A 22,113-nucleotide genomic window follows, 5' to 3' on the forward strand; every position below is an offset into this window, starting at 1 on the left:
AAACATACAAGAATCTTACCTGACTCCCTAATATAAACAAAGTCAAAAGTAATCAAATAAATAGGCAGGTCACCCCTACACGCTCAAACTCTCAATAAATATTCAAGCATAGGATGGTCATCAATACAAAATTGATTATTGTTGGTCGTCGGCCGAAGGGGTGAGGGAAACCCAGGAGCTCCACTCCAAACACCGAACGCAGCAGAAATGAGCTCCCCGATTCCTGCCGGAAGCTCCCTTTTATACAGGCCTCATAGACCAGCAGCAAATCAGAGCAGGGAATCACGCCGGCGTGGGAGCCTATAAGACATCAGAAAAACAGCAAGGAGGCGGGACAAAAGAAAAAGGTGTACAATCCGCAATAATAAAAAAAAGTAAATAAACTTCAGTCGTAACAGTAGTGTACAGTCAAAAATGGTTCTACTAGGAAATAATAAAGAACCACTTATATTCTATTTATGAACAATGATCAATGATCATCCTACCACACATAAAAAATCATAAAGTATTGCCAAATATAGTATGTGACTAATATTTGTCCTTTTTCTTTTTTCCCTCTGAAAAATGTATAACTTTTTAAAAATTACTCTTTAAATGAAAAAAAAATCTATACAGCACACCATGTTTTAGAAGTCTCTTATATTTAATGACACATATTTTAAAAGCATATAACATTATTGCTCAATTTATACTCAATATATATTCATGATGTTCTTTAAATGAGATAATTCTTAAGTTCTCAGATTCCACAAATGATTAAGCAGCACAATGTTTTAAACATTTATGATTACAATAAGAGATGTTGTTAGAGATTACAATAAGAAACCAAAACATGACTCAATGAAAGAGTAATTTAACACTGAAGAATGAAGTAATGATGCTCCCATTTCAGCTTCACCATCAACAGGAATAAATTACACTCATTCTAATTGAAATCTATTCATTGAAATATATTTTAAAAACATATTCATATAGATTAAAAATATATATTCATATAGAAATATATTTAAATTTATGAAATAGTTATTTTAAAATGTTATAACACTTCACAATACTGCAGATTAAATGCAGCTTTTATGAGTATAAGAGACTGACTTCCACCTCAGTTTGAGTTTGTTTACTCATGTAAGTACAGATACACATCTGGATTATGGACCATTGGCCTGTGCAATGTAGCTAAATTAGCTGGCTACACAAAAAAAAAATCATTGGTTGCAAACAATTTATATGGGTTGAATTTACGCAAACAAAGTTGAACATTATTAAATTTAAATAGTTTTTTTTAATTCAGCCATAAAAATTGCTTGCAACCACTTAAAACCACCTTTAAAAAAGTTTAAAATTCAATTAATCTTTTTAATTGAATTTACAGTGTAGCTAGTTATGTTTGAGATTAGCTTGCACAAACCTTGGGTTTTAGGCGGCTCGACTAATCACTCTTTTTGCCATGGTGTTATGGAGTAGCTGAGCTGAGCTACCTAAATGGTAGATTAAAGGTAGTTTAACTACCTTAATAGTACCTAAAACCCAAAATTGATACAAACTAAACTAAAATTTAAGTCAAAGTCAACTTCATTTTCAATTTAACCACATTTACCATGTACAGGACATACAGAGAATCGAAATTGAGTTACTCTCAGACCCTAGGTGCATAACAGTTAATATTATAAATACAATTACACATATAATTTAAAACATATAGGTAAAAATAAATAAAATAAAATTATATACAATGCAATTACAATTAGGGGAACATGGCAAGAAGTGCAAATCAGAGTTGTGCAGATGCAAACAGTTCTGTATATAGTGCAAAAAGCTCTGTACAACTCTGGTTTGCACTTCTTGCCATGTGCCCTTAATTGTAATGGCCTCTATGCACAGCTAGAGTTTTAAAGCCAACGATAAACGTCCGGTGAAAGCTCAATGTGACTATTTTCAATTCCACAAGGTCACAAGCATTGATGTTGTAATGTAATAACAGAAATAAAGTAATTCAGTTAAATAGACTTAAGCATTCATTTAGTTGTTCAATCGTAAAACAAGATTAAACACCGTTGTAACTACTAGCACCGTCAGTAGCAACAGGCTAGTGCAGAAACTCCATTGAAAATACTATGATAAAATAAACTGTCAAATTTTAAAGACATGACAGGGGGAAATGTAATTTAATTGAGTGCTTCTTGTCTGGTCTGAGACCTATCGTATATCTAACAGGCACTGAAATCAGATCTTAAACATGACAATTTCTTAATAGAAATACAGTTCATGGGAAGCCTGGCTGTGTGCATATAGCCCTTTGTATTGTATAGAATTTTAAACTTGTTTATACATTTTTTTTAACTGGCTATAGGCTAATCTAGATTTGTGGTACAGGCCCCATGCCAGTGGATCTACTGGAAAGTTTTAAGCCCAGGCCTGTAGGAATGAATAGTCCTAGTTCATGACTACTAAGGCTCCTTGATCAGCACAAACTAATCACTATCATGGCATATAACACTATTTGCTGAACACTATGTTTGGTCACTACAAAAAAGAAAACCTTTCTGCATACAGCAATGCTAAAGTACACAAATGGTGTGTTTTCCTCAAGTACTCAAACCTGTGATTATGGCTGATTAGGACACTTCAAACAGCGTCAGAATCTGTCCTGTGCTTACGGAAGAGTAATGGGCACCAGAAATCAGGCTGCAATAAAATTAAAAATAATAATTTGTTAAATGCAACCAATATCAGTTGAAGCAAAAACATGAACACGGATGTTTTAAGCTAAAGCTATAAGAGATTTCATGCATATAGTTTTTTTTTCAATATGAAGCAGTCATTAAACCACATAAATGTAATGTTTCTGGGTTTAGTCAAATAATAATAATAATAATAATAATAATAATAATAATAATAGTGTTAATAATAATAATAATAATAATGTTAATAATAATAATAATAATAAAAGTATAATAATAATGATAATAATTTTAACAACAACAACAACAATAATAATAATAATAATAATAATAATGTTAATAATAATAATAATAATAAAAGTATAATAATAATGATAATAATATTAATAATATTAACAACAACAACAACAACAACAACAACAACAACAACAATAATAATAATAATAATAATAATTAAACAATACAAATTTAAGTAAGAACAAATTTTTTATGAAATTACTTTTTTAAAGCCAAAAATATCTTACATTGAAATTATTTGTTTACATGTTAACATATTTTTTTAAAGTACACCAAATATTTACTTTAATATATTTTTACCAAATATATTTATTAACATTATTTTGTACAGATACAATATCATATAGATAATGATATGCTTTTTCACAACCAAGAACTAATGACCGTAAAAACTATGTAGTTATTAAATAACACAGTACATTTTCATTCATTCATTTTCCTTCCGCCTAGTCTTTGTTTCAGAGGTAGTCACAGCGTAATGAACTGACAACTATTGTAGCATATGTTTTATGCAGCGGATGCCCTTCCAGCCACAACCCAGTACTGGGAAACACCCATACACGCTCATTCACACACACACTCTTACACTAAGGAAAATTTAGTTCATCTAATTCACCTATAGCGCATGACTTTAGACTGGGGGAAACGGGAGCACTCGGTGGAAACTAACACGGGGAGAACATGCAAACTCCATATAGGGCATTTCTATATGGAGTTTGCATGTTCTCCCCGTGTTAGTTTCCACCGAGTGGAACTGGCCCTGCAGAGACTGTGAGGTGACAGTGCTAACCACTGAGCCACCGTGCCGTGCCACCCCCACAGTAAACAGTAAATATAAAAAAAATAATAAAAAGCCTTTTTTTCTCCTGCTTCAAGTCAGTCGTGTCAATATAATTCAACAAAGGTTTACATGTTTTGTAAAAATATTTTAAAGACCCTCTTAATGAAAACCTAATTTGTTCCAGCTTTAAACACAAAATTATTTCATCCATCTGTGCATTACGTAATTTTTCATTAATAAAAACTTGTGTTCTCCATAAGCAAAATTTCAAAATACTATTCAGTTTTAAGAATGATTCTTGTATTTTTTTTAAATAAATTCATTAATTTCAAAAATATTTTTAGACAGTGTTTCAGTGAATATTTCTGTTACCAAAATGCCCCCTTAAAACGTATAGAGCTACTAACCTGCACAGCTAAAGTCTTCAGATCCTTTTCATGATTTTCCACTTTAGTTTTGTACCGCTTTCTTAAAATCTTTGCATGTACATAGGCGGCACGTTTCTCTGCGACATCAGTAAAAAACTGCTCAGACAGCACAACTCTGAGCTGGACCATCTGTGATGACAGCAGAATCAGGACAAGCAGTGAGGCCAAAACCACAGACAGAGGCACCAGAGACTGAAAAAACCAAAGTTCCGGTTCAGGCAAACACTTCTTCTCAAACAGAGACACCGTGTAGGTGAAGTTTGCTCCTTTAATACTTTCATCAACAGGTAAACCTAGAATTAGTGTTGCTTCCTTTCAAAACAAAGGATATAGAAAATTAATATGAAATATTGACGATGAAATAAAATATTAAAGGTGAATATGAAAGTTTGTGCAATATCTGTGGTGATTTTCATATAATTTGATTATAGAAGAGATTGAAAACAGATTCTTTAGAGTCCACCCCAAAATAAAATACTCCAGTCATCATTTACTCACTCTCATGTATTTGGTCCCCATAAGGTCAATACTTACTGTTATTTGTTAGCCAACTTGTGGTGAGGCACAGTGTACGCACAGTGTACACACATACACATACACACACACACACACACACACACACACACACACACACACCGAGAGAGAGAGAGAGAGAGAGAGAGAGAGAGAGAGAGAGAGAGAGAGAGAGAGAGAGATTGAGGCTTTTCAACCTTGAGGTTTCTGTGACGAAATTTTAATGCAGTAAAGGTCAATAAAAAACAAAGTAGCAAGATTGTATCTAAAAACAGGTAATCCAAAATCAAACTGTGTCTTTTGTAACTCAAGTATCGAATCAGTTGATCATCTTTTTGTCAAATGCCCAGGTGTTAAAGTGTTTTGTCTGATTAATGTTTCATTCATTCATTTTCTTGTCAGCTTATTCCCTTTATTAATCCGGGGTCGCCACAGCAGAATGAACCGCCAACTTATCCAGCAAGTTTTTACACAGTGGATGCCCTTCCAGCCACAACCCATCTCTGGGAAACATCCACACACACTCTCATACACTACGGACAATTTAGCCTACCCAATTCACCTGTACCACAGGTCTTTGGACTGTGGGGGAAACCGGAGTACCCCACGCGAAGGCAGGGAGAACATGCAAACTCCACACAAAAGGGCCAACTGAGCCGAGGTTCAAACCAGCGACACAGTGGCCTTCTTGCTGTGAGGCGACAGCACTACCTACTGCGCCACTGCCTCTCCCGATTTTCAAGTGTGATATAATTTGTTACTTTTCTCTAACAAAACATAACTATATATAAAATATTATATTCACAAATGTACATTTTCTTATTATACATATTTCTTATTTCTATTTTAATACCTAATTTGCATAATTTTCTTTGTGACTTCAATTTTTTTTTACCATAAACATTTTGCATTGTACTAATTACACAAGTGTAAAAACAGTGAAATTACACAAAGATTACTTTGTAAATATTATTTGATTTGATAAATTTGCCTCTGCATTCTGTTTTATTATTATTATTATTATTATTATTATCATTATTATTATTATTATCATTTTATTTTAGTATGACTTATTTCTTTTAGGGGCAGCATGGTGGCGCAGTGGGTAGCACAATCACCTCACAGCAAGAAAGTTGCTGGTTTGAGCCCCGGCTGGGTCAGTAGTCGTTTCTGTATTGAGTTTGCATGTTCACCCTGTGTTCGCAAGGGTTTCCTCCGTGTGCTCCACTTTCCCCCACAGTCCAAACACATGCACTATAGCGGAATTGAATAAGCTAAATTGACTGTGGTGTATGTGTTTGAATGCAAGAGTGTATGGGTGTTTCTCAGTGTTGGGTTGCAGCTGGAACTGGAAGGGCATCATTCATATGCTGGATAAGCTGGCAGTTCATTCTGCTGTGGCGACCCCAGATTAATAAAAAGGACTAATGTGGAAAGAAAATGAATGAATAAATATTTTCTTTTATTTAAATTTCTACATTTTTTATTACTTTTTGGTTTATTATTGTACTTGATGTCACCCAGTGTTAAGGTTATTAATAAGATTGTATTGTTATAACCCAATAAAAAAAGAAACCAATGTGTGTTCAAGACTTGGATTAAATTTAAGTCTATGTGTATTCTATCTTTCTCTAAACACTCCAACTGTCGCAATTTTAAGTGAAGATTACAAAGGGACAGAAAATATAGACGACGTCTCCTCTCACTCACTTTCCTTCAGCTTAGTCCCTGATTATCAGGAGTCGACAAAGAGGAATGAACCATCAAGAAATTACTTGAGGGTGAGCAAATGTTGACATACTTATCATTTTAGCTTTATATGAATCCTTTGAATTGGCTTTATGTTTTAAAAAAATAATAATTAAACAACTCGGCTGCAGTTTTCAATCTTACCTGAACTTTAATCCCGACAGGAACGCGAAGTGGCTCAAGTTCACCGAGCCGTTTGCTCAGAACAACGATAAGCCAGTAAATCAGAGCGTCCAGACTGATAAACACCAGCCAGGTGAGGCAGTGTGTGAATATAGGAAGACTGAACTTCAGCATGGCTTTCCACTGCCGGCCTCTCGGGCGGATGGACGGCGTCACGACATAACGTTCAGATTCGCTTTTGTTGAGGGGAAGGACACACGGTTTTCCCTCCTGCATCTGCTGCGCGTCAAAGCAACGAAAGGTTTTCGTGATGTATATATTATTATACTTTTTATCTACCTGAAATCTCCTCAGGTATAAAGCAGTGAGAAGCACAAGAAACAAAAGACCCATTGCAGGAGACACAGTCTTTCCTATTGAAGATAGAGCATTGGCTAATGCTAACACACCCTGTGCTGTGTGGTTTAGATTCTGTTCGGCTTTGCTAAGGTGATTTTTGAAGTTCTCTGAGTCCACCTTTGCTTTAAGCCTAAAATCTGCTTGGTAACTCACTAACGTGACGCTTTTAAAGTAACTCTGAATTTGCTTTCCCACCCACTTGAGCATTTTAATATAATTTCCTAATGGTTCAGTGTTAATATCCAACAACTTCTCCTCTAAGTTGCAGAGGAGGCCTTTTGCAAGCAGTTTCATGTTTTGTAATGTGTTCTGGATGTTGAAGAAAACCACCAAACTGGTTCCTAAGGTGAGCAGTAGACTCTTCACTTGTTTCATACCCATCGAGATCAAGATCAAGGCTCCGAAACAGCGAATCCTTTTAGAGAAATACATCGCTGGTGTTAAGATTATACCGAAAACACAAGCGAGGGGAACTGAGACCTCTTGGATGCATCTGAAGGAAAGGTGGAGGATGAGGAAGAGGAAGGTGCTGAGAATGCAGCTGGTTGTAAAACAGGTAAACATGAGGAGATGTTTCTCCTTCCAGCTTTTTGTGGTGTTGGATGTGTAGAGAGCATATATCCTGGACCATACTTGTCGTAGACTTTCTGACAGCTGGTTTAGTTTAGTTTGGATCATCTTCATCTTGCAAACCTGATAGGAACAGAGGTTTTGAAAAAGGAAATAGTGATGGCTTATGATTTCATCACTGAATGATTAATGAAGCTTAACCTTTTGATTTCAAAAGCAAGGGAAACACTTTTAATGCACTACATGAATCTAAATTAGGCATGGAATGATAACCACTTTCAAGATTTACCGCAGTTTGGAAAACTTAAGTTTTCTGCACAATAAGTTTTTTTGTTTTGATTTTAGAGCATCAGTATCTCTAACAGCAAAAGTCCATCCACATTAAAAACTAATGGTCAGCCCACGATTTAGCAAACATTTGAAAAACAAATCGCTTCTGCACCAACATCCAAGCATGCTATGGACTTGAACCGTGCAGTGGGTTACTTCATATAAAAAGAAAAGAAAGATATCCAAAGATGCATTTTCAAGTTTGAAAAAAAATTAAAAAATTACTCAGTTTTAATTATTTATTTAACCTAACATGTTTACTGCTGTGTTTTATGGGGGGTGGTGGGGGAATAATTTTTCATAATTATATATATATATAATAATTATATATATATATAATAATTATATATATAATAATTATATATATATATATATATATATATATATATATATATATATATATATATATATATATATATATATATATATATATATATATATATATTTATATATATATATATATATATATATATATATAAACATTTGTTTGGAGATTCAGCAAATACAAATTTAGCAATGATTTAAATGTCATAAGAAATGAATAAGGGTAATTTTAGGCCCCATGTCACGCATTAGAACTCACAAAAATATTTTTTTTTACTTAAATGTAAAAAAGTAAATAAGAATTTGTGATTATCAAAAACTTAATTGAAGAATTCCTGCAATACCAAGGATGAAGTTAATTTATTGCAAATATATAAAAGATACAATCATTCGGTTAACTTTACACCCACGTAATGCATCAAATGTTTAAAATGGGCATATTATTTTGATACAAACATAATTAAAAATTTTGTTTGATCTAATCACTAAACTAAATGTGAATATGCATACTAGTGCAGCCATATCGCTCTGCTACTCGTGTGATAATGCTCATACAAATCAAAATTTTTATGTATGCTCAGCATAAGGACACCTTTCACAAATATATCTTATACTTCCTGTTTTTAATAGGAAGTTTTACAGTATTTGTGCATATACATTAGATTAGTCAGTAATGAAGCCAAATCTGGAGCTTACAATGGTCCAAAATACAAATTTTAAAAAGAGGAAAATCAAGAGAAACAAACTAAAAAAAGTTAGTTGAAATTTTGAAGATTGTATTAATTTTTTTGCCATATTTGGCTTGAATTTAATTGTATTATCTTTCAATTTTCTAAATGTGTTTGGTGACTAAAATATTATTTTAAAAAATGTATCTGTTCAATAAATCTGTTTTGTTTAAATGCACTAAAATACATTGCATATATTCACTGACAAAAAGGATCAAATTATTCATTTTCAAAAAGGGGTGTACTCAACTCAATTACGCTGAGCTATGTGTACACACACACACACACCTTGTGGTTTACTCATACATATGTTTAAATGAATAACTCAAAAAGTGTATTTAGTTATGATTAAAGTGTAAATAATATGTAGATGTCACTTGATTATATATGACATACAGACTAGTTTACCTTCTGGTATACCAATATTGAATTTGTAATGTTGAGTAAAGCTACAAAGTTACAACATTACAATATCAAATTTTTGTTAAAAAAAAACAGTTTAAATAGTCCTCATTCCACTAATTTGACCTGCCATGTTGTACATTTTTGCAGTATATACAGTAAGTAATTATTGTTATTATTATTTGACCTTACCTTGTGTACTGTCAGCAGTCTTGTCAGCTCATGAGTGTTGTGACTATCCAACATCCACGTTTTTAAATGGAAGCAGGAGGAAGTTTAATTGTTCGCTTCCTTTTTTGAGACAAAATCTCAGCACTTACTCATAACCACAAAGCAGCACTGACAAAACCACCTTATGATTAATCTGATTTCTGACAAAAAGCAATACATTTTTGTTGTTTGTGGAAAGCAGTGAGCCTGCTTTCTAAACATTTTGATCATTCTGAGAACATGTATGAAAATACATTTCCTGATTTTTCACATCAACTACTGTAAATGTACAATATAATCAGTACAATAATAACTTAATTAGTCAAGTATCACATTGTACTAATAATAACAATAATAATAATAATCAAAAACAAAAACTGGAGAAATCATATACTAAATAAAACAAGCGTTATTAATGTAGCTGATTGTGCTTACATAATACTATTTTTGAAATACTATTTATAAACTCGGAAGATGTAGAACTAGTAGTACTACATTCATTCATTTTCTTTTCGTCTTAGTCCCTTTATTAATCTGGGGTCACCACAGCGGAATGAACCAACTAATCCAGCACGTTTTTTTTTACACAGCGAATGTCCTTCCAGCTGCAACCCATCTCTGGGAAAAGTAGTACTACATTCACAATATATTAAACAAATGAATAATTACTAAAATATTATTATTTGTATTATTATTATCATTATTATTAAGATTATGTAAGATTATTAATACACAATGCCTAGGAAAATGATACCAGTACTACATTACTATAAAATTATTATAATTAGCTATATGTTAATTATAAACAATAATTATAAAGCCATATGTTCTTGTTGTTATAATAAAAATATTATTACTTACGGAGCTGACCATGCTGCTGTAATATTATTATGAACAAAAAACACAAGACCTAAGACAAGGTATACTATATATATATATAGTACTATATATAAATGAATGAATTAATGAATTAATTAATTAATTAAACATGCATTATTATTATTATTATTATTATTATTATTATTATTATTATTATTATTGATGATTTAGACCAGGTGTTCCCAAACTTTCTAGCCCACAACCCCCTAAAATAACAATGCCAGTGACTCGTCACTCCCAATATTCTCTGAGGTAGTTATAAATAAACCTTGCACATAACGGCCCACGTTACCAATAGGCCCAAGTCTATTTATCTTGAACAGTTTAATTTAGGAGAATGCCACTTGGAGATAATCCTCCATGTTCAGCTGTAGCCTGTATTTATTTTTAATGTATGTGAGTGCAGTAAGGGAAAGTTTAACCTGGTGCCATAAAATCAATGTGCTGCATCTGACTAATATTGCTGTGTCTTTAATATGACACCCCAGGGGTTGCAAAAAAATGAAAATCGATCTTTATTATTATCGTTAACAATATTAACTACTTTTTTCAGTTATGGGCAAAATATAGCAAATTCCAATTCCAATAATTCCAAATATAGCAATTACCCCCCCCCCAATTCCCCGCCGCCCAAATTGACTTCCATAGTACACTAAGTTCCAAGTATACACTAAATACTTACAAACATTCTACTCTGTTAATGTTAATGGCTACATATAAAGTAAACCGCTACATTCAATACACAATTCTGAGAAATGTATAAATACTGTATACATCTATTCCAGTGATTTCATGTCATGTCAGGAAACAGTATAAATAGAGACTTCTTGCTTTTGTTTGCGAACGCTCATTTTCCAGTGTAATATCCATTTTTTATTTTTTTAATTTGAAAAATAACTTACATAAATCTCTGTACTCAACCATACTTGACCAAGACATAGCCTTGGCATGAACACATTGCACCAAAAAGGAAATAAAAGAAAAAACAAACAAAAAACAAAAACAAAACAGAGAAGGCATTTGAAATAGAACAGAACATACCATAAACATGAGACATTATCCCACTTCAAAAAGCTTTAACAACAGCGCGAGAGTATCTTCAATGGACATTTTGTGATGTGTATACAGAAATCATAAGCAGACTAAATGAAAAAAACTCACATTGAGCGATTAACAAAACAAAAAAACGTAGGAAGAGGTATAATGTCTCGCTGTATAATTCCATTCAGGCATTAAAACTATGAGTCATAAACTTCTCAGATATAAGTAGCTCTGATTATTTCTAAAAAATAGAAAATGAAAAATAAATAGGTCTTGGCTTGTAAATAAACTAACAAAAATATATTAAATGACTTCTACTTTCTGGAAAAGGAAGAAATAAAAAGCAAAGGTATATCGAGTGGCAATATCATCGTCCCGATGTGCATTTCTCTGCAGACAGCATCATGCTCGGAAAAACTGTACAGCACAATACTGCCAAAGTCAGTGAGCTGCAGCGCCTCCGGTAAAAAGTGAAACTGTGGGCTCTTTAATCAGGAATACTGCAGCTCTATAGAAAAATCCCTGGTCGCGTTTTTCCCTTAAATTTGTCAACAACAAAGTATGATTTTACAAGGTGGAATGTTCATTCAGATTTTTTTTCCTTCTTTTTTTTTGGTCCTCATGAGACCACAGCCTAATTTCACTAAAATTCAATTCAGGGTGAAGAAGGGGTTCATCGTCGACATGCACTGTACATTTTTTTTTTCTCCAAATATCGTCTTTATCAAAACATGCTGAGTTACTGTAAGATGTGCCCAAGCCATGTTGCCAAAAACCCTTTTCAACATGCTTGTTAAACCAATGAACTCCAAACAAATATACAGACTAAAACTAGAAGAGCTGAGCCAAACCGACAGCCCTGAAAATGAAAACTAAAAACTGGAACAGTTTCAGGGGGAAATATCTGACAACAGAAGTACAGAGAGATTACCCTGGGACAAGGGAGAAGTTGAGAAACGTACAATTTGCACATCATCTTTAGCTTCAAAAGGCTTACGCCTTTACAATAATAAATCATAAACATTTATTCTTATACGTCTTTGTCACATGAACAGATTTTTTCACTGTAAATAAAATGTTAAACTCATCATTAATCTGTAAAAATACAGTAGAGAGACCAATGAACGGTCTACAGGACAAAAAACAAATTTTTTTTGTAGTTTTTTCAAATCACACTATAGCATTCACTCCCCATGAAAACCATGCACTAGTGAAATTTATCTTTAAAAATAATAGAAATCGTTGAAAATGGCTGATCTGGTTAGTTTTTTTTTCCTCATCATAATTTTTTTTTTTTTTTTTGCAAGTAGCATCTGAGAAAATTATTTTCTATTCGCTTTTTTTTTTTTTAAGTTCAGCTAAAGTTGTGTCCATGCAACAAAAAACTCGTCATTTCTTCTTTAAGTTTCATACAGTATCAAGAAAAGGAGTTCAATTTGATCTTGAAAGACGATTCAAACCTACATATCATCTCTGTATTGATCTAGCAGGATCATGTATCTGGGGAGTGAGGTGCTCATTCCCACGTCATGTTTTTTTTTTTTTTGTTTAGTTTTTGCGTGTACATTTCTGGGTCTGTTGGCATGGCTTGACCCAAGGAACACTGTTAGCCCATGTAGATACAAATACATCGACATTAAAAGAAACATTAATGGAAAACGAAAGTTGACGCTCCACCCTGTTGCAAAAAAAAGGGCTTCTGAAGAACTCGACGTCTCGGTTCTCAGTTCAAACTCGACTCCAATGGCTTCAAATAGGATCTAAAAGCAGGAATTGTGACGTTCCTCGAGCAAAGGAGCCCGTTTCCAGCTTCCTCACGTCCTTTCCCTTAAGAGGGCGCTCTTTTGTGCGCACAATATGTGCGTCGTTATTTTTTTTGCGAGCAAAAACAGGTCCGCTTTTTTCTCCCCTAAGAAACAAGCTCTGAACACACAACATCAAGCATGCAGTGTTTACCGGGGAACAGGACCTGTCGCCAATCTCAAACTCCACCCAATGGCTGCTACAATAACGCTAGATTTCAGAAAACTGCTACGAGCGAGCAAATGGCCCGGACCCACTGTCCAGAGATGTCTGGGAAGCTCTTCTGGTCAAAGGGGCTAAGGTTGGGTCGACCAGTGAAGATGGGGGAAACAGCTTAAACCAGCCAATAACCATGTTGGACAAGTCCAGATCATCTAACAGTATCTGAGCAGCTCCCATAAAAGATTTGTGGTCCATACGTCCATAATCTCCCCACACTATAATCTACAAGAGGAAGAGAATGAATTGCTGTCAATATTAAGTCACACTCATAGAAAAACAATGATAAAACAACTTCAGAATAGCAGGCTTGATGAAGCTATTATTAGTGTTTAATTCTATAATTGTATTTACTCTTATTTGTCTATATATGCGTATAGTTTTTTTTGTATTTATTAATATAGTATTACTATCAGTCTGCATGTTTTTTTCCTAACTCTATGTGCAGGTCTCCTATTGATTTATTTGCTTAATAAAAACAAAAAACAAATGTATTACATAAAATACTTGAAAGACATTATATAATTGTTCATATCAGTGTGAAATTTTGGACTAAGATACTTTTTTATTCAGAGTTGCAATGTGCCTACATGCACTTCCATAACAAAATACTATAGTGATTTTGATCATTACTATAGGGAAGTACTTCAATTCATTTGTTGTGATACTTATATACTATAGTAATTTATACAACCATATATTGGGTGTCACTTTATTTTGATGGTCCCTTTAACGCATTTTATTGAATTTAAGTTGCATTGCATATACATGCCAACCAATTCTCTATAGATTATAAGTAGACTGTTAGGTTGGGGTTAGGGTAAGTTGACATGCACTTGCAAAGTTTATTATAGTCAGTGAAATGTCTGTTGAAGGAGCAGTATCAGCAGATATTAAGCAGACAATCTACTGATACTCGCATGAGAAATAATTGGCATGTAGTTGCAATGCAAATGTTATGGCCCATTTCAACTGAGTGGGATGGTACACTGAAAAAAAATGTCTGCAAAATTGTTGCAAACAATGTATATGGGTTGAATTTAATCAAACAAATTAAATTGAGCAATGCTCAACTTGATTTGTTTGCTTACATTCAGCCCAAATAAATTGTTTACAACTACTTAACTTATACAAATTTAGTATATCCAAGGAATCATCTTTGAATCACTTTTTTTTCAGTGTATGGTGCGGTTTCTTTTGGTACGCTTTTATGGCCGTTTCCACTGTCAAAAGGTACCTAAAAGTGAACCGTACCGTACCACTTTTTGGGCACCCTTTGCAAAGGGTACATAGCATGACAAAAGAGCACCAAAAGGCGGAGCTAGACGCGCAGCTGAACGCTATTGGAAATGGGCCACAACTCAACAAAATGCGCAATAGGGACCATCAAAACAAAGTGTTACTCTATATTGTATTTGTTGTAAGTTTTCTACAGTTTTCTACATATTTTTTTTTTCTTTTCATTTTCTTTACTGTAGTAAAAGCTAACATATACTATGTTAATAACTATTACTTCACAATAGTTGCTAATAATACTATATGTAGTACATCAGTCACACCAAAGTTGTCAGCAAATGCTTTACCAGAACAAAATCAATGTAAACCAGAAAATAAGTATCAATAAAACAATAATGAAAAGCCATACAAATAAAATATTATCATTTTTAATTTAATAATAGGCATAATTTATTAACACTGACAATGTTGATTAACTGACTGATGTAAAATTTATATTATTAATAATGTTTGTGTTTTTCGCACTTAAATTGAACTTAAATATAACTCTTAGAAACGTGCATATACCCTGAATTTATTTTAGTTTTGTTATTTAAAAAAACATACCTGTAAAACTTTTCCTCCTGGAGACTCTTCGAATGACAGCTGCTGCTGGTAAAGAGGATCCAGTGTTTTTCTTGCTACTTTTGTTTTCTTTTTGGCTATGCAGGCGCCGTTCTCCAGTAGATACACCTTTACGTAAGGGGCTGGAGCAGAATAACAACAGATGGGGGTTAATCGTGAGCAGTGTCTGTGAAAACAACACCAGAAAGTCTTAAAGCATGCTCACCTGGCAGTGCCTTTGAACCTGGTTTTCCCACAAGGCCTCGGGCTCGGATCACCTCCACCTCTAGGGCTCCTTTCTTTTCCACCATCCCGATCTGAATGTCACCTAGACATGAAGGAATCAGGGGTATACCAGTTACACATGGATAGCATTGCAGTGAGGGCTTACATTGAGCAAACATTTGTGCAAGTGTGTACAAATATGCTTAGATACAAAACTGCTTTAGAGAAGGATTTATCCACCTTTTTCCTACAGTGCATCCCATGATGCTTTGTGAGAATTTTGTCTTTTTTTCCACTACACTTTTAAAAAATAGGCTAGTTTTACAACTTCGCTAGAGTTAAACAGTAACGTTTGACCATTTTTGTCTTCCGGGAACACTTTTAGCTTAGCTTAGCATATATCATTGAATCCGATTAGACCATTAGCATCTTGCTAAAAAATTCAAAAAGAATTTTTGAAAGAAAAAGCTGCCACACAAGAAATCATTAATTATTTCAGTTGTATTTATTATCTGAGTCTGAACATTCTTTTATTTTGAAAATCTTTTATTTTCAAAAATGACCGCTTTCTCTTGCTTACTTCACTTGAGTGCCCAAATTTAACCCACAAGCTAGTAAAATGAGTCAGAAACAGAAATCTTTGGAAAGATTCTTTGCTAAAGGGAAAAGGCCTAGTGAAGGACCCATGAACTGCCAATGAATGAATCCGTAACCCATTTGTCAACGAATCAGGTGAATCCAGCATGTCAGTGCCAGAAGAAGATCAAATACTAGAGGTCGCAAATGATGGCGGCCTTTTAGGGGGCATTTACTTATCATGTCTTTTCTGTGCGCAAATGTGTTACTCAATGGAGGAGAGTGGCTTGTAAGAGGCAGGATGCACTCAATCCTTCCAGGCACTTTCAGTTGAATTAATGCTGCGAGTCACAAGACAAGAACTGACCAATCACCTTCATAATTTATATGGAAAATACACATTTCAGTAGACTAATAATCTCAGACAAACAACTTTTCTTCATAAATAAAACTTGTATTAGAGTTACAGCAATGTTTTGTCTTTTTGTCATCCTCTGAGAAAACATTTGATATGGATTATTAGTAGTGCAATATAATTAGTTAAAGTGTTTTGGTACAGTTATTTTAAAAGAAAGGCTAATGCAGTCGAAATGAAGTGTTCATGTGCAGAAATAAGGTGGATAAATAAAGTTTAATAAAGAATCGCTCACCCATAGGAGGTGTGGCTAATGTCTGTCTGCCCACCAGCTGGGCTGGGCCAAGTCCATCCAGGAAATCACTGAACTGACTGTCTGAAGAGAGTCTCACTCCAGGGAAGATCAGGCTGAGAGGAAAAACAGATTGATCAGAGGAATACTAGAGCTCCACTTTCAGAAAGCGATGCTAAAGAGACTGTATTTGGAACAATCCACTGATTTAAAAAAAATAATCATTGTGCATTTACGGTATAGATTCACAGTGAAGAGCTATGAGGCGAAATGTTAAGGGAAACTTGTTTGTTTATAAAATCAGTTATATTTGTTATGCAGTACAAAATGTTTATTTGAGCTGTAAATTCATTTATTTCAGTACTATAAAGGCACTATTTTCTATATTTAATGAGTACAGGCCACAAATGCTGTTAAACAACAACAACAATAATAGTAATAATAATTATTATATTAAATACAGCTCCTGTGAAATGAGTTTTTTTCTGCAAACATTTCCCAAGACATGACATGTTTAACAGAGCATTTTTCAGGCTCTTTATTATACATTTTTCATCTGGAGAAATTCTAATTATTTTAGTTTGGCTGGAATAAAAAAAAAATTAAAAAGCAAAGGTCAACATTATTAGCTTTGTTTTTATTTTTTGATTGGCTACAGAACAAACCAAAAATGACTTGCCTAAATAACCAGTCCCATTCATTCATTCATTCATTCATTCATTCATTCATTCATTTTCTTTTCAGCTTAGTCCCTTTATTAATCCGGGGTCACCACAGCGGAATGAACTGCCAACTTATCCAGCATATGTTTTATGCAGCGAATGCCCTTCCAGCTGCTACCCATGTCTGGGAAACTTCCATACACACTCATTTAAACACATACACTACGGATAATTTAGCTTACTCAATTCACCTGTACCACATGTTTTGGACTGTGGGGGAAATCGGAGCCTACCCGAGGCTCGAACCAGAGACCTCCTTTAAATTGCACTTTAAATTTTATATTAGTATTTTGCAAAATAACTAGTAAAATATAATTTACCGTCATTATGGCAAAGACAAAATAAATTAGTTATTTAAAATTAGATATTAAATCTACTATTTTTAAAAAATGTATTGAAAAACAAATCTTTTTTAAGAAGCACTTAAAGAAGGAAACATTTGTAAAGGAATAAACATTTCACAGGAGGGCTAATCATTTTGCCTTCAAGTGTATACCTCACATTTCATTATTATTATTATTATATTACTATCATCATAATTACCATATTTATTTTTGAATGGTCATATAAAATATCTTTGTGTACTCTATGTATTTATGCAAATACACATCTAAATTAGCCACTGAACATACAGCTGAAGTCAAGCTTATTAGCCATCCTCTGATTTTTTTCCTTTTCTTTTTCAAATAATTCCCAAACTATGTTTAACAGAATTTTTCACAGCATTTCCTGTACTATATATATATATATATATATATATATATATATATATATATATATATATATATATATATATATATATATATATATATATATATTTATATATTTATATATTTATATATATTTATATATATATATTTTTTTTTCTGGAGAAAGTCTTATTTCAGCTAGGATGAAAGCAGATTAATTTTTTTTAAACCATTTTAAGGTCTTAATTCTTAGCCCCCATCATTATACAATGATTGCCTAATTACCTTATATTGCCTAATTAACCCAATTAAGCCTTTAAATGTCACTTTAAGCTGAATCCTAGTATCTTGAAAAACATCTAGTAAAATATTATATACCGTCATCATGGTAAAGATAAAATAAATAAGTTATTAGAAATGAAATTATTAAAACTATTATGATTAGAAATGTGTTTTCGAAATTTCTTAAACAGAAATTGGGGAAAAAATAAACAGGGGGGCTAATAATTCAGGAGGGCTGATAATTCTCAACTGAACATGCATACAGAGATGTTTGTCAGATGATTTGCATGTGTGTGTGTTGTCACTCACTTTCCCTCAGAGCTGTAGCTGTTCATGCTGCCGTCAGTGGATTCTCGGCTGGCTTGTCTTGTCATTCGGCTCCTCATCTCCACAGCCAGTCCCGTCTCTGTGCTCCTCTGGATGGTGCTGCGCAGCTTCTTCCCTCCTGCTTCTGCAGAAACACACAGACACAGAGACTGTCAGTCAATCAGGTTTCTACACATCACCAGCACAAAACCAAACACTGACATCTGATGGTCTGTTCGTCTGTGAAAATAAACGACCAGACACACGTGCTTCTGCTCCCACAGGATGGACTGAATACAAAAACATTTCTTGTTTTAGATACAGTGCGTTGTTTCTACGGTATATCTTTCCTATAGACATCTCTAGAATGTGATTTGACATGACGGGCTATGCAGGTGCATTCAATTGCACTTAAAGTAATCATGAACTCAAAATAGACTATATTTAAAGTCATGTACTTTTGTAATGTTTAACTAAACTGAATTCTGCTCTCTCTTATTTTTTTTTTGAGGACATTGTTACTGGTTAGGTGTGGGACAACCTGTCAATCACAATAGCAAGCTATGACCATCCAATGAATTCCTGATAACAATGATTTCAACTTTCAACTTTCTCCCAGATATGCATCAGAATAGTGCAACTTCCATTTAAAGAGCCCATATTATATGTTTTTGATAATGACCTTCCATGTAGTGTGTAACAGCTCTAAGTGATGTGAAATTTCCAGCTTAGGCTTAAATCTGTAAATGTACAGTGTTTAAAACTGTTGATTCATCTATAAAAGAGTCAACTCGTAGTGCTTCAAACGAGTCGTCCTGATAACGAGTCATTAGGTGTTTTGCGTTGACGTGGCTACGAAACATAAGCCCCGCCCAGTAGTTGCGCACGCAAACCCGGGAGATTTGAAACCTGCAGCCCCGCCCACTAACACAGAAATAAAGTGTAGACACACACTGTCGCAGATGCCGGTTGAATGAAGTCACGCTGTGCTCAGATGGTTATTATTGAAAGTCTCTACCCAAAGATGAAACTGTGAGGAGTCAGCGGTTGAGGTTTATTTTTTGCAAAAATACCTCAGCATTATAGCCCACCCTTGTGCAGTGCTTCTGGAAACTACATGCTTACAAAGAAGAATTCATCGGCTGTTTGTTTAAGGAAGGATCAGAAAAGACTACTGATGTAACTTAATGGACTATGTCAGAACATTGATCAATTGGATCAATTTCTTCCTCCATTTCACAAGTGTAAGTACGTGCGTTTAAAACTGTTGCCTCGTTTACTCTAGCCTGCAAATTATGTATTTAATTGTGTTTTGGTACTTGTAACTGCATGTACTGTATCAGGTTAACTCTTTATATTCTCATATCGCATGTAAAGCCATGTTAAAAACGCAACGTGTGCCGCTTTGTTTACGTACTTAACATTAAATGCGTTTGTGAGCTGGCGTTCCACTGACGTTTGTCGTTGCTATGGCTATCGTCATCTAGGGGCTAGGAGACTAATGTCGATCTTCTTCTTCTGAGGAGAAAGTAATTTGTGTGTGTGTGTGTGTGTGGGTCTGAAAAAACAGCAGATAGAGTGTGACGGCTAGGAGACTCGTGTTGATCTCCTCCCCAGTTCTTGGAGTTTTTGCTCAATAAAATAGTTAGTCGTCTGTATTTTCAAGTCCATCGTCTGTATATACATCCACCCACTGGCAGCCAAAATCTATGCCTTACACTATGAAGCGTGTATGCACTCTGACTACTTTTATATTGTTGATTAGCTGCTGGGCATTTCACTCTGTCTCGCGCTGAAGGCTGTCAGTGTCAACCAATCGCAACAGGCTCTCATCGGTCTAATCAGTGCAGATTAGCTTCGCGCTAAGGAGGAGTTTGGGAACAAATGAACAGCTAAACGATTCATAATGAAGTCGCTGGGATAATTAGGTCAAAATAAATGCAGATTATAAGACCATGAAAGTGTTTTTCAACCCTATTTCATGTATAATAGGGGCTCTTTAAAGGCACAGTAGGTCATTTTCACAGTAAGATATTCACAACAAAAAATAAGGAGTGTGGAATCATGGGAGTTGTAGTCTTCATTACATCATAAGTGACTCCTGCAGCAATCATGTGCTATCAGTGTTAAACTGCTTTCTTTTTTATCGATTAATTATGCAGAGAAAACAAGTAAGTCCAAGTGTGTAGACTAAGCATGGACGGAGGGGATGTGTCCCCACTGATTTTTGAAATGTATGCATAAATGGCTGAATAAATAAAATAAATAAACCCTAGGTAAATGGAAGTCTTTATTAATTGACCTTTTTGTCCAACTTTCCTTTAACTTTACATTTGGGAGGGGGAAAGCAAACTTAAGCAAATCTGTGACCTCGAGTAAGCCATTTATAAGTTGACAATGGCACTTTCAAAACACCCAGAATGGCATTTAAATTCATCTAGTGCTGCTAATAGAGAAGCTTTTGTGAATTTGAGGTTTTATGGATATTTTAATTATCTCGCGAAATACATTTAGACATTCTTTTGACTTCTTATGTCTACGTCAACTTACAGTCATTACAGTATTAGTAATCTTTTTGCCTTCTATCTGCTAGTAGCATATTATTTGCAGACATTATAATGATTATAAATGATTTATTGCACAATATTGCCTTTAATCATACTGCTGTTGGCACCCCTTTGTAAAAGCAATAAGTCACTTGAGGCTAAAATCACTGTAAAGGATGTTCTTATTGCTTTATTTAACTTGACGTGGTGAACTGATGCACATGCTGTTCTTTTGCTGGCAGATATAAACGCAGAAATGGTGATGCTCTGAATGCAGAACAGTAGCGAAGGCTACAGGAAGCAGACATGGCTGAGCTGCTGAGATTGAAGCATTCACACACGCCAGGCTCTAGATTCTTTCATTCAATGTCGTCCGCCCCTGCTTACGGCCCTGAGATGTTGCTGAACATAAGCGGATGACGAACATATTGGCGGATGTGAGTGTCCTTTTTTGTACTTTAATGGTACAGTTGTATTAAAGGATGAGCTTGAGCAAGATGTGAAACTATGTCACACGATGTCTGAGAATGTGTCCAGGTTTAGGTCACATTTCAAACTAAACAAAATAAAAATAAAGAAATAATAATAATAATAATAAAAGTAAATAAATTAAATATACAATATATACTCTATAAATGCATAAATAAATACTTTTTTTTGTCTGAAAACTTAAATAAAATGTGATATTTAGGGTCATGCAGTGTAACTAACAATACCGCAAGCAATAATTTTTTTCTTGAAATTAATCAAGAGCAATCAAGCAAATAAATATATAAATGAATAATTATCAATAGGATCAATATA

The 22,113-nt window shown here is 34.1% G+C and overlaps 2 protein-coding genes and 1 long non-coding RNA gene across 52 annotated transcripts in view; 1 reads left to right on the forward strand and 2 right to left on the reverse strand.

Moving 5' to 3' along the window:
- Positions 1–628: 628 nt before the first annotated feature.
- On the reverse strand, positions 629–9,649 carry dcstamp (dendrocyte expressed seven transmembrane protein). Its single transcript, XM_073926695.1, has 4 exons — positions 9,518–9,649; positions 6,594–7,664; positions 4,167–4,499; positions 629–2,685 (listed from the first exon to the last, which is right to left on the reverse strand). The coding sequence occupies exons 1-4, from the start codon at positions 9,569–9,571 to the stop codon at positions 2,626–2,628; spliced, it is 1,518 nt and encodes a 505-aa protein (XP_073782796.1). The 5' UTR covers positions 9,572–9,649; the 3' UTR covers positions 629–2,625.
- On the forward strand, positions 3,313–6,279 carry LOC141378311 (uncharacterized). Its single transcript, XR_012392511.1, has 2 exons — positions 3,313–5,273; positions 5,941–6,279. It is a non-coding gene; the product is annotated as an uncharacterized lncRNA (long non-coding RNA).
- A 1,615-nt stretch (positions 9,650–11,264) lies between the features above and the next one.
- Positions 11,265–22,113, reverse strand: part of rims2a (regulating synaptic membrane exocytosis 2a) — a 315,973-nt gene continuing 305,124 nt past the window's right edge. For all 50 annotated transcript variants that reach the window (XM_073926654.1, XM_073926650.1, XM_073926642.1 and 47 more), the window contains 5 exons: positions 18,767–18,908; positions 16,768–16,880; positions 15,543–15,644; positions 15,320–15,459; positions 11,265–13,702 (listed from right to left, as the gene is read on the reverse strand). In XM_073926654.1, coding sequence (XP_073782755.1) covers positions 13,487–13,702; positions 15,320–15,459; positions 15,543–15,644; positions 16,768–16,880; positions 18,767–18,908 — 713 coding nt within the window. In that variant the 3' untranslated portion in view covers positions 11,265–13,486. The remainder of the gene's footprint in view (positions 13,703–15,319; positions 15,460–15,542; positions 15,645–16,767; positions 16,881–18,766; positions 18,909–22,113) is intronic.

Source organism: Danio rerio, chromosome 16 (assembly GCF_049306965.1).
Source record: "Danio rerio strain Tuebingen ecotype United States chromosome 16, GRCz12tu, whole genome shotgun sequence".
Classification (NCBI taxonomy): Eukaryota; Metazoa; Chordata; class Actinopteri; order Cypriniformes; family Danionidae; genus Danio; species Danio rerio.